The sequence below is a fragment of the Chlamydotis macqueenii genome, chromosome 1 (assembly GCF_036417535.1).
Source record: "Chlamydotis macqueenii isolate bChlMac1 chromosome 1, bChlMac1.mat, whole genome shotgun sequence".
In the NCBI taxonomy this organism is placed as follows: domain Eukaryota; kingdom Metazoa; phylum Chordata; class Aves; order Otidiformes; family Otididae; genus Chlamydotis; species Chlamydotis macqueenii.
This window is the reverse complement of record NC_141556.1, coordinates 47,018,060-47,032,190: the sequence shown is the minus strand read 5'-3', so window position 1 is coordinate 47,032,190 and position 14,131 is coordinate 47,018,060. Positions and strand designations below refer to the sequence as shown.

Genomic DNA, 14,131 nt, shown 5'->3' with positions numbered 1-14,131 from the left:
GAGGAAAATGTTGCAGGGAAAAAGTGCTCAATTGAAATGAGAAAGGAAGTAGTTTATTGATTTATTAGTGGAATGTAAATAACTACCAATCAGTGTACTATACATTCAGAATCAGTATCAACATTACAAAAGGTAAATGCTAACATTAAGGGACATACAAAATGTTACTGTAGACCTAAAAATCTCTAAACACCATTCAGGAATTAATCCCAAATATTTCCCATCCCACACATGCACATTCACACAGTTCTGTTCACTTCCTGGTGCCTTCAGGTTACCAGCACACACGCCCTTTCCTGAAAGTGCAAGTTCACTGCGCACACACCTCTTACGTGTGTACATTTGGGGGTGCTCTGGTGTTACATGTACCTGTGTGCCTCCCGGCAGCCTGCTAATCCATGCACTGGTGAGAAATCACCCCACAAGGTCACATACACCGGAGGTGTGGGTCCCTGCTTTTTGCACTTGATGCTGTCAGTCCATTAGCTAGAGTGTGGAGGCTTATGGTGTCCAGCAGGGAGAAAGCACTCACATCTGCACAGAAGAAGCAGGGACAGTGGGGAAACTTCTGAAGCTGACCTAGGTTATGAGTACTGCATTATAACTCTCCCTGCCCCACTGTTAGAAGTTTTCATGCTTCTTTTATACTAATTTTCAAGCTGACTCCTTCTTTATTTCAAGTCACTGAAAGTATGGTTACTATTCAATATGATTGATGGTCATCTTCCTCTTTGACATTATCAGTTTTGAGCAAATGCACTCTCAGACAGTCTCAGGTATTCTGTTCACACACACTTTATACTCACACTGCTCTCTTAGCAGCAGTTGTTATGCAGGCTGTTTGACTGGGCGGAGGAGCAGTGCAGGTACCCCCATGGAAAACACATTCATTTATGCTGAGAACGAAGGTTATTACTTTGAATTATGTTTTATTTATATATACCTGTTGATTTGTATGTATCAGGATTTCACAAAAGCAGGAAACAGAATTCATCTTTCTATTTTGATTTACTTCCACCAAGGCTGAATTCAATGTTCTGTTAAGAAAAGTGAAAAACAACTTTTTAAGAAGGTGATATTTAAAAGTTCCTGGAATTGATGCAGGTGCCTAATCACAGACATAGTGCAATTTTAGATGGCTTCAGGTGTCTCTGGGCAGGTACCAAAAGCTGCCAAATATGACACACATGTCCTTTTACAGAAGTAGACACGGGGCAAGGATATCACAAGGTGTTGAAAATGACTGTGGATGGCTAAGTTTAGACAACTAGGTTCTAACCCTTTTCTTCTGCTGAAAGGTTACTAGTGGTATGTGGTCTTGGTTATAATCATGTTCGTAGCTGTAATTGATTTGCAAAATAATTGCATCCTGAGGCAATTAAGTCTAAATGTATTTCCAGAAGAGTGAAATTGAAATTGTTTTGCAGATGTTCCTACTATATGTTTAAAAAAAAACAAGGTGGAGGGGGAGCACGCACCATCTTACTTCATTTGTTCAGTATCTTATTCTGCATTTCCAGAGTCATGGGAGTAGATTGTAGCCAGATTAAGATATTTCTGGGATTTTTTTTTTCAAATGTCTTTAAAATAGAATGGAGTTTTATGATATTAGTGGTGCTATCAAAGTATTCCTGAGATCTTTTAGGAAATTACTGTTTCCCAATAGCTTTTGTTTCTAGAAACACATCCTATCCAAAGATAATAATACGTACTATTATTTAGACTCATAGAATCATAGAATCTTTAAGGTTGGAAATTACCTCTAAGATCATCAAGTCCAACCATCAACCTAAAACCGCCATGTCCACTAAACCTGAAATGCCACGTCTACACATTTTTTGAACACCTCCAAGGTTGGTGACTCCACCACTTCCCTGGGCAGCCTGTTCCAGGCTATTTCGTACTATTTTTTTGTTATTACTATTTTTTGTTAGTATGTAATTTTGATTAGAATTAGATGAACATTTTCAAATTGAACATTTATCTGAAATTAATTCACTGTGAATGAGCACTGGAACAGGTTGCCCAGAGAGGTGGTTGATGCCCCATCCTGGGAAACATTCAGGGCTAGGTTGGACGGCGCTCTGAGCAACCTGATCTGGTTGGAGATGTCCCTGCTCCTTGCAGGGGGGTTGGACTTGATGACCTTTAAAGGTCCTTTCAGCCCTAACGATTCTGTGATTCTATGATTAATGAAAATGTATTGCTTGCTCTTAAAATCTTAAGAAAAACAGACTTCTTGATCAGAAAAGCCAAAGCTTTGCCAGTTGTCACAGAACTAGATTTTTTTCATGACTTCATACTTGCAGGACTCAGGAGTTTTTTCTAGCTACCAGCTCACTCTTCTTCATTAGGCTCATAGGAATATGAGATTTTACAGCTCCAATTTCTACTCCATATGTCCTTGACAAACTGAAGCGTACAACAGCAAAGCTAAAGTTCACATGCTTTCTGTAACCTGAGTCACTGTAGTTCCCTCTCCTCCTATTCGCTCCTCCCACCTCAGATTTTACATGCATGCAAATACATGTGTGCACACATACACACAAAACCATAGGAGGGGTCCTGTGGTTACTTTACCAAATACCAATTAGTGTTTGTTAGGAACCACAGGAATTCTGTTTGGTTTAGGAAGTTGTTCTTATACGTTTGTTTTGATTCTGGTAAAAGAGAGGAAGACTGATGACAATGTATGCTGAGAAATATTTTTGTTCAAAGTTTTTTAAACATTTTAGCATTAACTAAAATTCCGATGAGTCCGTCACAAGTGTTTAGCTTCTATTCCTCAGAAACAAGTGATTTAGAAGATTTAATTTTTTCTTTTCTTGTAGTAGAATATTGTATGCTTATGCATATTTTGAGTGTGTGTATTTGCTCTATTAGCAAAAAGAAATTATTTCAGACAGTTTAATGGAATTTTTACACCTAGATTATTAAAGGTATAAGAAAGCTTGTCTATGTAGTTGAGTTTTACCATATTTCTGTACAAAGCTCTTGTTAAAATAAATTATTTTGCAGAATTTACTCAGTGCGCTTCACCTGGATCCCGATGAAACAAAAAAAGTACTTGCTGAAAACAATAGAAAAATAACTGTTTTGCGAGTTAATGAAAGGTCACTAACAAGGCAGTATACCACTTTACTTGAAACGGAACGGCATCTTAGAAAAGAAAATGAGAAACTAAAGGGTGAAATAATAGCTATGGAGACTGCAGTTACAGGGAAGATTGGAAACTTGCAACGATTCAAGGTATAGTTTATAGTAGTAATAGTGCACATTTTTATTTTTACAATTTGGCAATAAATTCACTTTGTAAAAATTGAGGCAGTACTAGTTTCTTGAATATATTACCCAAATGCATGTTAAATGCTTTTACAAATTTTGTTAACACATTCTTTATATTTAAATAAGCATAACATTAAGCCTGTCAGTTTTCCCCTTCTGAAGCTGCTTCAGTAAGTTATTTTTATTGAAAGTGTCATATGAAACCAAATCTTACCTTTTGGCCTTGCAGGTTGCTAAGGCCTGCATTTACTCATCTTTTTAAAATATGTTTTTGACAGTGACTTATGATTGAGAGGCATCTATTGATAAAATTACCCAGAGAGCTGGAATACCAGAGAAATTTTGTCAATGTTCATTGCAAGCAATTTATAAAGACGGGCAGTAATTTAATAAAATAAACCAGTATCATGTTCTACAGCATTTTATTAAGTGGTATCCTTTTTTCATAGAGTAATGTTACTTTTTCTATTTAAATATCTAGCAGACCTTAGTAACCTTGTTGTATTGATTATTTTCATAGGAAATGGCTAACTTTAAGATTGCAGCTCTGCAAAAGGCGTTGGATAGTAGTGTGCCATTGTCTGAGCTGGAACTGGCTAATAAGCAATATAATGCATTAACTGCTAAATACAGAGATATGTTACAAAAAGATAACTTGCTTGTCCAACGGACAACAAACATGGAACACATGGAGGTAACGTTTGCATTTGAACTCTAAAGGAATAAAACCTCTTTGTACATTCGTTCTGCATTGGTTTTTTGCTCTCACGTAATAGTCAAAGAAATTAGTTTAACCAGTAGTTAAAACTCATGTCGTGTTCTTGTCAGTTGGGTTTCTGTAGTTGACAAGGGTTAAATACATGTGGTCGGTAAATTTAGTGACCTATTAAATTTTTGTGCTTGGGAACAGGTAGGTACATTTGTGTTAGCTAAAGAATGAAAGATTCCTTCTCTGATGAAATTTTGTGTGTATGAAAACTTGCATTGCCTATTTCAGCAGTTTTAAAGAGCTAGAGAATAATTTCTCAATAGCAAACTAAACAGATGTTTAGAAAATTATAAATTGAAAATTAATATGAAGTGTTCAATTTGTTTTACTGGTTAATGTGGAAATTTGTGTTTCTATTTGGAGGACTGAAGGAACATTTACAAAACTAATGTTTGGCATCATATTAGATGTCTAAAAGAGCTAAAAGAAGCATATGATCTGTCTCAGACGTATTTATGTGCAAGATGAAATATCCTCTGTGGGGTGAAATATCTTCCAGAAGTATTTCTTTCTTTCCCACTGTTAATGGGGTGTTCAGTATAACAAACAGCTCTCTTGATCTAATTCTAGACACTCTAGGAATCACCGTCACTGATGATAAGTGTTCATGGTAATACTAGTTGACAGTAAGATACAATATAGAGAGTAAAGACTAGCAGTTTTACGCTTAGGAGAAAACTTATGCTCTTCTGTTGCCATATACCAAAGAATCATAGAATAGTTTGGGTTGGAAGGGACCTTTAAAGGTCATCTAGTCCAACCCCCCTGCAAGGAGCAGGGACATTTCCAACCAGATCAGGTTGCTCAGAACCCTGTCCAACCTGGCCTTGAATATTTCCAGGGATGGGACATCTACCACCTCTCTGGGCAACATGTTTCAGGGTCTCACCACCCTCATCATAATTTTTTTTTTCCTTACATCTAGTCTAAATCTACCCTCTGTTAGTTTAAAACCCTTACCCCTTGTCCTGCTGTAACAGGCCCTGTTAGAAAGTTTGTCTCCATCTTTCTTGTAAGTCGGCTTTACTTATTAAGAGGTCTCCCTGGAGCCTCCTCTTCTCCAGGCTGAACAAACCCAACTCTCAGTCTTTCTTCATAGGAGAGGTGCTCCAGCCCTCTGATCATCTGCGTGGCCCTCCACTGGACTCTCTCAAACAAGTCTATGTCTTTCCTGTGCTGAGGGCTCCAGAGCTGGATGCGGTACTCCAGTTCAGGTCTCACCAGAGCTGAGTAGAAGGGTGGAATCACCTCCATGATCTGCTGGCCATGCTTCTTTTAATGCAGCCCAGGATATGATTGGCCTTCTGGGCTGGGAGCACACATTGATGGTTCATGTCCAGTTTTTCATCCACCAGTACCTCCAAATTTTTCTTAGCAGGACTACACTCAGTCCCTTCATCCCCCAGCCTGCATTGATACGGGAAGTTGCCCCGAGCCAGGTGCAGGACCTTGCACTTGGTCTTAGGCCCATGCAGATCACATGAGGTTCAATACTTGTCCAGGTCCCTCTGGATGGCATCCTGTCCCTTAGGCATGTTGACTGCTCCACTCAGCTTAGTGTCATCTGCAAACTTGCTGAGGGTGCACTCGATCCCAATGTCTATGTCATTGATGAAGATGTTAAACAGCACTGGTCCCAGTACGGACCCTTGAGGGACACCACTTGTCACTGACCTCCCTCTGGACGTTGAGCCGCTGACCACTGTCCTCTGGATGTGACTATCTGACCAATTCCTCACCCACTGAACAGTCCACCCATTGAATCCATATCTCTTCATTTTAGAAAGATGTTGTGGGGAACCGTGTCAAAGGCCTTACAGAAGACCAGGTAGACAACATCCGTAGCTCTTCCCTTGTATATATGTAGACTATGGGTTGTGCATAGGTAAAATCTGTAATTTAAAATTAAATATTTATATTTAATAAATATATTTAATATAATTTAAAAGTTTTATAGATACCAAACATCAAGTCTGCTACAGTTAAGTCGTTTCCTGTTACGTTGCAACTTTTTTGTCATACAGCAGGAGAATGAATCCTTGAAAGCACAGATAAATTTGTTGAATAAGGAACTGGAGATCACAAAAGAGAAACTTCACACTGTAGAACAGGCTTGGGAACAGATGACTAAACTAGGCAAGTATGAAAATTATATTGCAACGTTAAAAATCAAATGGTATGTCCTGTGTAAAAGTAATATTTTAAAATGTTTTTAAATTGATATATCTTAAAGCAGCAACAGCAAAAAAAGTCAAAACTATTTTATATCTTTCATTAATTGTCTGAATTATTTTTGGTGATTTTTTTTTTTGGGGGGTTGGTACTGACTCTCCCTGAGCTGGAACTTGTAAAGCAACATCACCTGATTTTTTTTTTTTTTTTTTTTTTTTTTCAATAAGGTGCAGTATGTTCTAGCTTGATTGTCAGTCAAAGTACTTTATAGGTTGTCAGGAAAATTATTTACTTTTCCTGTTTCATGCTGTGTAACAGAGTATTTTTTTCTTGATATCTAGGCCTTGTTTTTACAACAACGTTTGTACATTCTCATCATTCAAGATGAACTAATCTACATCTATTTATTTTAAAGATTTTAAATTAAATTTCCTGAAGATTTACCAGCTGAGTTAAGGATAAAGTGAAAGGCTACATTGAAAATAGTTGTCAGTCTCAATAACCATGGTTGCAGATATACCAATTCATAATTTATAATAATACCTTACCATAATACCATACCTTTCAAACATGTAATAAGGCAAGATAGCCATGCCTGCCGTTTGCAAAAATAATACGGGTGTTTTGATAAAGTTTACCTGACAGAGATAAAGCAAAACTCATGTTCTGTTTCATCGTTCAAATAATTTTCATAGTAGCATCAGCTTGTGTATTCCCTAATTGAAATATTTTTTAATATAGGAGATGAAAATGCCATGGACAAGGCCACAAAAGCAATAACCAACAGTGAGATATTGTCCATTTCTAAGAAAATCACGATGTTGGAAATGAAGGAACTAAATGAAAGACAGAGAGCAGAACATTCGCAACGAATGTATGAACATTTGAGGAACACTGTAAAGCAAATAGAAGAACGTAATTTTGAATTGGAAACAAAATTTTCTGAGGTAAATCTATTGAAGTTTAACAGCATAATCTAACACATTTTAAAAGCATATTTTTGAGCTTTTCAAAAAGGATTAATCTATTTTGTATCATGACTGCCAAATAAGCTTGTGGTGCACAATATAGCTGCCTTTAGCAGCTGCAATTTTGCATGTCCAGGACATTTGTAAAAAATACAACTCATTAATTTGTCAGTAGTTTATTTCAAACATTAGTTGACCTCTGTAAAACACATAATGAGCATCCTGACAGATAGTTTGCTAGAAAAAAAGTCTGTTCTTAACCTGTTATTTCTTCTAATTCATATGATCCCCTTTCTGAAATTTTCCCTTAATTACCAATGATTCAAAAAATGTTAGATGGTTGCATCCCTTTTGCAAATGATAGGGTCGTGGTTTCGTTACAGACTGGCTATGTCCTCTGTCATGTGTCAAACATCTATAATACAGGAATAGAAGAGAAGTCATGTGTCATTGAAGCTGATGTTCCTTAGTATTCCTGTCACATCGGTCTTAATCTTCTTAGATTTCTTTCGTCCCCACTATTCACATTTTAAGTTTGTTCCATAAATTCATTATGTAATAGTAAGAGACTTCATTTCCAGTCTAAATTTATTTATAAGCATTTGTACACATTTGTTCTTATGCCAGTATTGGCCTATAATTTAAATACAAGGGAAGAAAAACAATCATTATGTTGACAGGAGTGATGATAGATTGTATTAATTTCACTTCCTTGTACTTTGCTATAATTTAGCCTAGCTATTTTGAATTGCTCTTATCTGGACTCCTCATTTCTTTGTTGTTTTAGTAGTGTTTGTTACAATGTTTTGATTTGAATTAGTTTGGGACTTAGAGTACCTGAAAGTGTACAAAGCTTTTCAGCAGCAGTATAGTTAAAGCCTTTTCTGATGTCATGACTTCATTTATTTCATTAAGAAATACCTCGGGTGATAGACGCTAGGATCACATTTCCCCTTTTGCTTTTGCATAAATAATTATCTGTCTTGTGATATATTTAGGTCTGCTAGACTTCCTTCATTTTGAGTTGATGAACTTCTAATGGCACAATATTTTCTTATTAGTTCCTCTTTATATCCCTTTTTTCCTCTTTTCTGTAGGTCCAGACATATATTTTCTGTTTCATATACTCCTGTTGTGTCAATGCCTGCTAAGCTGGCATCACTGCTTTATTTTTTTAGAGAGAGAGAGAGAGACAACACGTGATTGTGATATGGTAATTGATGAAAGTTGTAAGTTATATCAGGTTAAGAATTGTTAACTAGAAGTCTACTAAACTCGTAAATCTATATCAACGTGATTGTTAGTTTTCCAGATAGTACTGCCTCAAATATGTGAAGTGCATATAAGAAGGTACACCACACTTTGTTTGTTTGTTTAGGAAATCAGTTATTTTATTAAGGAGTGGTATCAGATTAATCTGCCACAACTGATTTACTAAATTAATTTCTAAGGCTTCTCTGTGTTGCCTAATGCTTTTCAGATATCAATCTAAATGATCTTTGGTTTGAATTGAAACATTGGTTACTTGATATTTAATAATCAACTTGAAAAATCAGGCTACTTGAAAGCGTATCACTTAATTATGAAACTTCTTTTTAGAAAGAACGAAAGAACTACACTGTCGTGAGTCTTGGCACTTATAATCTGTATTTGTGTTACCTGTCCCAATATAGTAGACAGTATATAAGCATATAAGTAAGACTTTCATTTCCTAAAGAGTTTACGGTCTTATTCTTTTTTTTTTTCTTATTTTAGTTTAAGATCAAGTTATTGTGGTAATGGTTTTAAGAAAATTCAGTAATAAGAATTGTGTTTAATTTAGAATCCTGTTCTGTGCCAGCTTGTGTGCAATGGTGTAAACAAAAAGATGTTTGCACGGTGAGGAAAGGAAACTGGTTTTTGAACACAGCTGAACAGTGTTTTGTAATAACTAGAAAAGAAAAGATTCTTCTGGCACTGCTTTTTCTTTGCAGGATTGGGAGGACTTATGTGCTTAGGATACCATTTTGTTTGTTTTGGATTTTGTTCTTTTTTTAAGCTCACCAAAATAAACCTTGAGGCACAGAAAGTGGAACAGGAATTAAGAGATGAATTGTCAAAGAGTGTAAGTAAGGCAGTAAGTGATGCAGATAGACGACAAATCATGGACCTAGAGAAGCGTGAGATGGAGCTCAGGACTGAAGTATCAAAGTAAGTGTTGAAGTAATAAATTTTGAATGCAGTATGTTTGGAAGCATGCAAAAATTTAGGCTATATAGGCTTATGTAATACACTACTTATGTATTACTAACAGATAATTTTCAATGCCTTTTTTAAAAATTTATATATGCCAAATTTGGAATTAAAAATGAAGCATTTAATTTGTTCCTATAAAGAAAGTAATTTGCTTCATCTTGATTTGAACAAGGAATTAAGTGCTGGCCTGGATAAACATGGATAAGTGTGCACTTTGATACTTATGACAGTATTTTTAAACTAATTAATTAAGGTTTATTTTGTTTCTGTGCCACAACATCCCTTAAATGTCTAAAAATCTCATAAAAGAAATTGGAAAACAATTCTTACTTTCAAAGACTCACAGAAGATTAAACTGCTGTGGGTTTTTTTTTTTGCCATCTACTTAAATGAGATTAACTTTGTATGCATAAATTGAAAAACCGGCCTTTTTAGATATGTTGGTATGTAATCCTGTTATATTCCTGAAGCAGCAAAGTCTATGGGGATATTTGCATCATTTGTGACACTGAAAATGTGTTATTAGACTTGGGGAAGCTGAGAAGGGAATTGAGAATGAAACTTTTTGAACATTTATCTCCTGAAGCAGGAGAGAAATAGAGGACAGAGATGCTTAGTTCAATTAAAAAACTTGGCATTGTTTTCCTGGAGTAGGTAACTGCTAGGAAACTTCTGTATAACTTACAGGAAAATGTCCTGTGAAACAGCTGAGAGACAATACAGAAGAATTTTCGTAACAAATACTCTGAGTAGTAGAGAGGAGTATGCTGAAAAGAACGATGTCTTCAAATATTTTGCTTGAGGAAACATACTAAACATCTTTTCTTAGCATCTTCTATGTAGAAAAACTTAACAGGTTATTCAGTGGTTTCAAGCGACATAATACTCTTGTTTTCCCTGCAAGGTTAAGAGAACTGTCTGATGTGGCAAAAATGCAAGTTGAAGCTCTGGAGGCACGCCAGCAATACAGAGATAAAGAGGTGGAATTTCTTAGAATGCAAATTTTAGACTATCAGGTAAAATTCAACCTTTATTAACACTACAGTTTGGATTTTTTTTCCTGGGAATGAGAAGAAATTAAGTAATTTTACAGTGGATTAGGAAACTGCAAAAGCATTTCAGAAGAATCTTAGCAAGCTGGTCCCTATAGTGGCCATACCCTTTCAAGAGTTCTGTACTACATTAATTATTCCCCTCTTCATTTTTTCCATTTCTGGCTTTACAGCTATTAGAGATCCTGGGCTTTTTTCTGTGTTATTTAGATAATATTTATTCCTATATGATTAATAGCTTATGGTCAACATGTAAATATATTATCAGGTAAGTTTGATCATTTTTTACAAGACAAGCAATGACTTGTAAACCTTGAAGATTTGCAGTAGACTTCTTATATTGCTTTGTTATTAGTTGAAACAATTTATTGGGATTTGTTTTCATATTCTATTTGAATCCCTAAATAGAACAGTTTTGTCAGCTTTTACATGACCATATTATCTAAGTTTAGGTATACATTTCTTCCTAATTTTGTGGTATTTTGTAAAGTTACAATTTTTAAGATCAGTATCTGAAAAGATGTACTTCTAAAATGTGGCTGTAGAAACCATAGTGGAAAAAGAAAAAACTGTTTTTAGAGGCCAATTTGTGCTCTTGTCTATGAAATAAAATGCATGGAATATATTTTATTAGGAAAAAATTTTTTACAATGCGAGTTGTAGAACACTGGAACAGGTTGCCCAGAGAGGTGGTTGATGCCCCATCCCTGGAAATGTTCAAGGCCAGATTGGATGAGGCTGTGAGCAACCTGATCTAGTCGGGGATGTCCCTGCTTCTTGCAGGGGGGTTGGACTAGATGACCTTTGAAGGTCCCTTCCAACCCTAACCATTCTATGATTCTATGAAATAAAAAAAAAAATTGCCTGTTTATATTTACATATACACTGCAGTAAAATATTCAAAAGGAAAAATATTTTTTCTATATATTTTGTTCTTAGGCACAGTCAGATGAAAAAGCAGTTATTGCAAAACTGCATCAACATATCATAGCCCTTCAAGGTAGTGAATCTGTTGCTGTAGGCAAATTGGAGGCACTTAAATTGAAACTACAGAAGGTGGAGATCCATAATCTACGTTTAGAGCAGAAACTTGATGAGAGAGAGCAAGCCTTATATTTTGCCCGACTGGAAGGAAGAAATAGAGCCAAACATTTACAACAGACAGTTCAGTCTTTGCGGCGACAGTTTAGTGGAGCTCTGCCTTTAGCACAGCAAGAAAAATTCTCCAAAACAATGATTCAACTACAGAATGACAAACTAAAGATCCTGGAAGAAGTTCAGCATGCCCAGCAGGAGCGTCGAAATGCAGAAAACAGAGCATTAGAGATGAACTTAAAACTGAAAAGTTTAGAAGAATTAGTAAGTGCGCTGAAGGATACAAGAGGAGCTCAAAAGGTTTGCTATTTTACAACTTTGAATAGCTTTGTTTATCTGATCTGCACTTAAATTACATTTCAGTTTGGCTTGTACCTGAATGTCTATTTTAATGTAGAACTTAATGACTTGAAATGCACTTTGTTAGACTATGATAGCTATCGTTTTTTGTTTTCCTCTTTTAAAAAAAGTAATACATTAGTTATTTGCCCTATAAAAGTCATCGCAGATTTACTAATTTTCTTTTGTGCCCAATAAGTGACCTAGGAAGTAGAGGCCGACTATGAATTTAGTTATATTAAATTGACTTCAATTATGAATGAAATTAACTTAAACACAGAGTAGCATTCTGAAGTTCTGTTCCATGATCTTGCATTGAAATATTCACTACAAATCCGTATCTTTTAAAATAAATCCAGGGGCAGTAATTTAGGCAGCATGATCAGAAATGTTGTTATACTCATGTGACTCTCTTTATCATATTTTGCTATTGTAAACAATGTTGCCTTGAAGTTTGAATAAGATTTTCTCACTTCTCTTCCACTGTATATTATAGAATATGATTATATCTGTGATGACCAAAGATGTCTGCACATAAGCAATGGTTGTAGCGCTTTTGGCATGTTTTAGTTTTAAGCTAGTTTTCAAATATTTTTTCTAGAGCATTTTAACATAAATATGTCTGTTATTCTTAGTACATGTGCATTTTTTAATACATACAGTTTTTACTGGTTTTGCTTTTGCTCTTTTAGAGTAGTCAATCAAACTTCTTGCATGGTTTTTTCATGCAGTCTGGATAGACGCATAGGGTATGGGTTAGTTAGGTCATCTAAAAATTACTTGCAATGCACTTCTCTCAGTGTAGGGGAAACCTGTTGCCTCTCCAGTTGTCTGCTGTGCTTTTCAGTCATTCTTCTTGCAGTTTCATGCTTTTGCCATGCCTCCTCACTCAAGAGAAATGAAGAAGCTTAAAAAGGCAGAACGTCTTCCTGTTGGTTGGATAAGTCTCATATGGTCTCAAAGTCAAAGAGTGTAGCTGCATATAGCTGGTCTGTGGCCTTGGTAAATACAATAGTGTATCTTTCATTATTAGGTAATTGAATGGCATATGAAGATGGAGGAACTCCATCTGCAGGAACTTAAACTCAATCGAGAGTTAGTCAAACAAAAGGAAGAGGTGAAGTGTTTGCGTAATATAATTTCTGAATATGAACATACAATCAATAATCTGGAAGAAGAAATTGTACAGCAGAACAAGGTATGTATTTCTGCATGCTGTTAGAAAAACAGCCTGTTCCTTATTTCACTAAATGGTTTTAAAAAGGAAGAGTCTTCCTAGTAAGTTTTTAACATAGATGTTTGTATCTTGGTTTCGCAATTCTTTTTAATACCATGTTTGAGTATTTTATATTTTGGTATATATTTTTTCTCTATTGTAGTTGGTTATAAAATTCCCATTGCCTTCAATAAATAAAATAGCTTTATCAAACATTTGTTACAGTTTCATGAAGAAAGGCAAATGGCTTGGGACCAGAGGGAAGTAGAACTGCAGCGCCAATTAGACCTGTATGATCATCAACAAAATGAAATACTTAGTACAGCTCTAAAGGTACATTGAATTAACTAAAAATAGACTCATAACGATGTTTTTTGGAGCTGTCAGATTACATGAATATGAATCTTTCTGTGCAGTTAGAAGAGGCTACAGGATCAGTTCCAGACCCTGGTTTGCCACTCCCAGAACAACTTGAGTTGGCTTTGAGAAAGATTTGGGAGCATATTCGAACAATCCTGGAAACTAAGGCAACATGCAAATCACTGGAGGAGGTAATTAAATGTATAAATTATCATATAAAGCAACAAAGTTTGTATTTCTATAACCTTTTTTTAATATAATAAATATGCTTTTATAAATGTCACTCAAATGTGTCCAGTCCCTCAAGTTTTTAACACAGAGAAAATGTAAATAAAGTAATAATACCATGACTAAAATGAAATATTTTTTCAATTGGAACAAATTATTGGGGAAAAATTTTGAATATTTGAAAATGTTCATTTAGTAAGGTAATTTGCTCTTGCTGTACAAAGTTCAGGTGACTATACCTAGTTAAATTTAGCAAGTGTTACACTGAATTTAGTAGGTGAATTAGCAAAACCCTTTTATCTTGGGTTGCTAAATTGAAATTCTGTTACAGAAGATACTTTGTAGTTCTTAAGAAATTTGAAAAACAGCAGCTTCTTAATTTGGTAGCACAAAATGAGTTGCCTCAGTATCT

General features: G+C 35.4%; 1 protein-coding gene across 1 annotated transcript in view; it reads left to right on the top strand.

The window, feature by feature from the left end:
• CEP290 (centrosomal protein 290) overlaps positions 1–14,131 on the top strand; it is a 62,454-nt gene that overhangs the window by 24,165 nt on the left and 24,158 nt on the right. The window contains exons 25-34 of the mRNA XM_086749996.1: positions 3,019–3,249; positions 3,806–3,979; positions 6,079–6,190; positions 6,968–7,173; positions 9,233–9,384; positions 10,334–10,445; positions 11,421–11,876; positions 12,949–13,113; positions 13,357–13,464; positions 13,548–13,682. Of these exons, the coding sequence (XP_086606122.1) occupies positions 3,019–3,249; positions 3,806–3,979; positions 6,079–6,190; positions 6,968–7,173; positions 9,233–9,384; positions 10,334–10,445; positions 11,421–11,876; positions 12,949–13,113; positions 13,357–13,464; positions 13,548–13,682 (1,851 nt within the window). The remainder of the gene's footprint in view (positions 1–3,018; positions 3,250–3,805; positions 3,980–6,078; positions 6,191–6,967; positions 7,174–9,232; positions 9,385–10,333; positions 10,446–11,420; positions 11,877–12,948; positions 13,114–13,356; positions 13,465–13,547; positions 13,683–14,131) is intronic.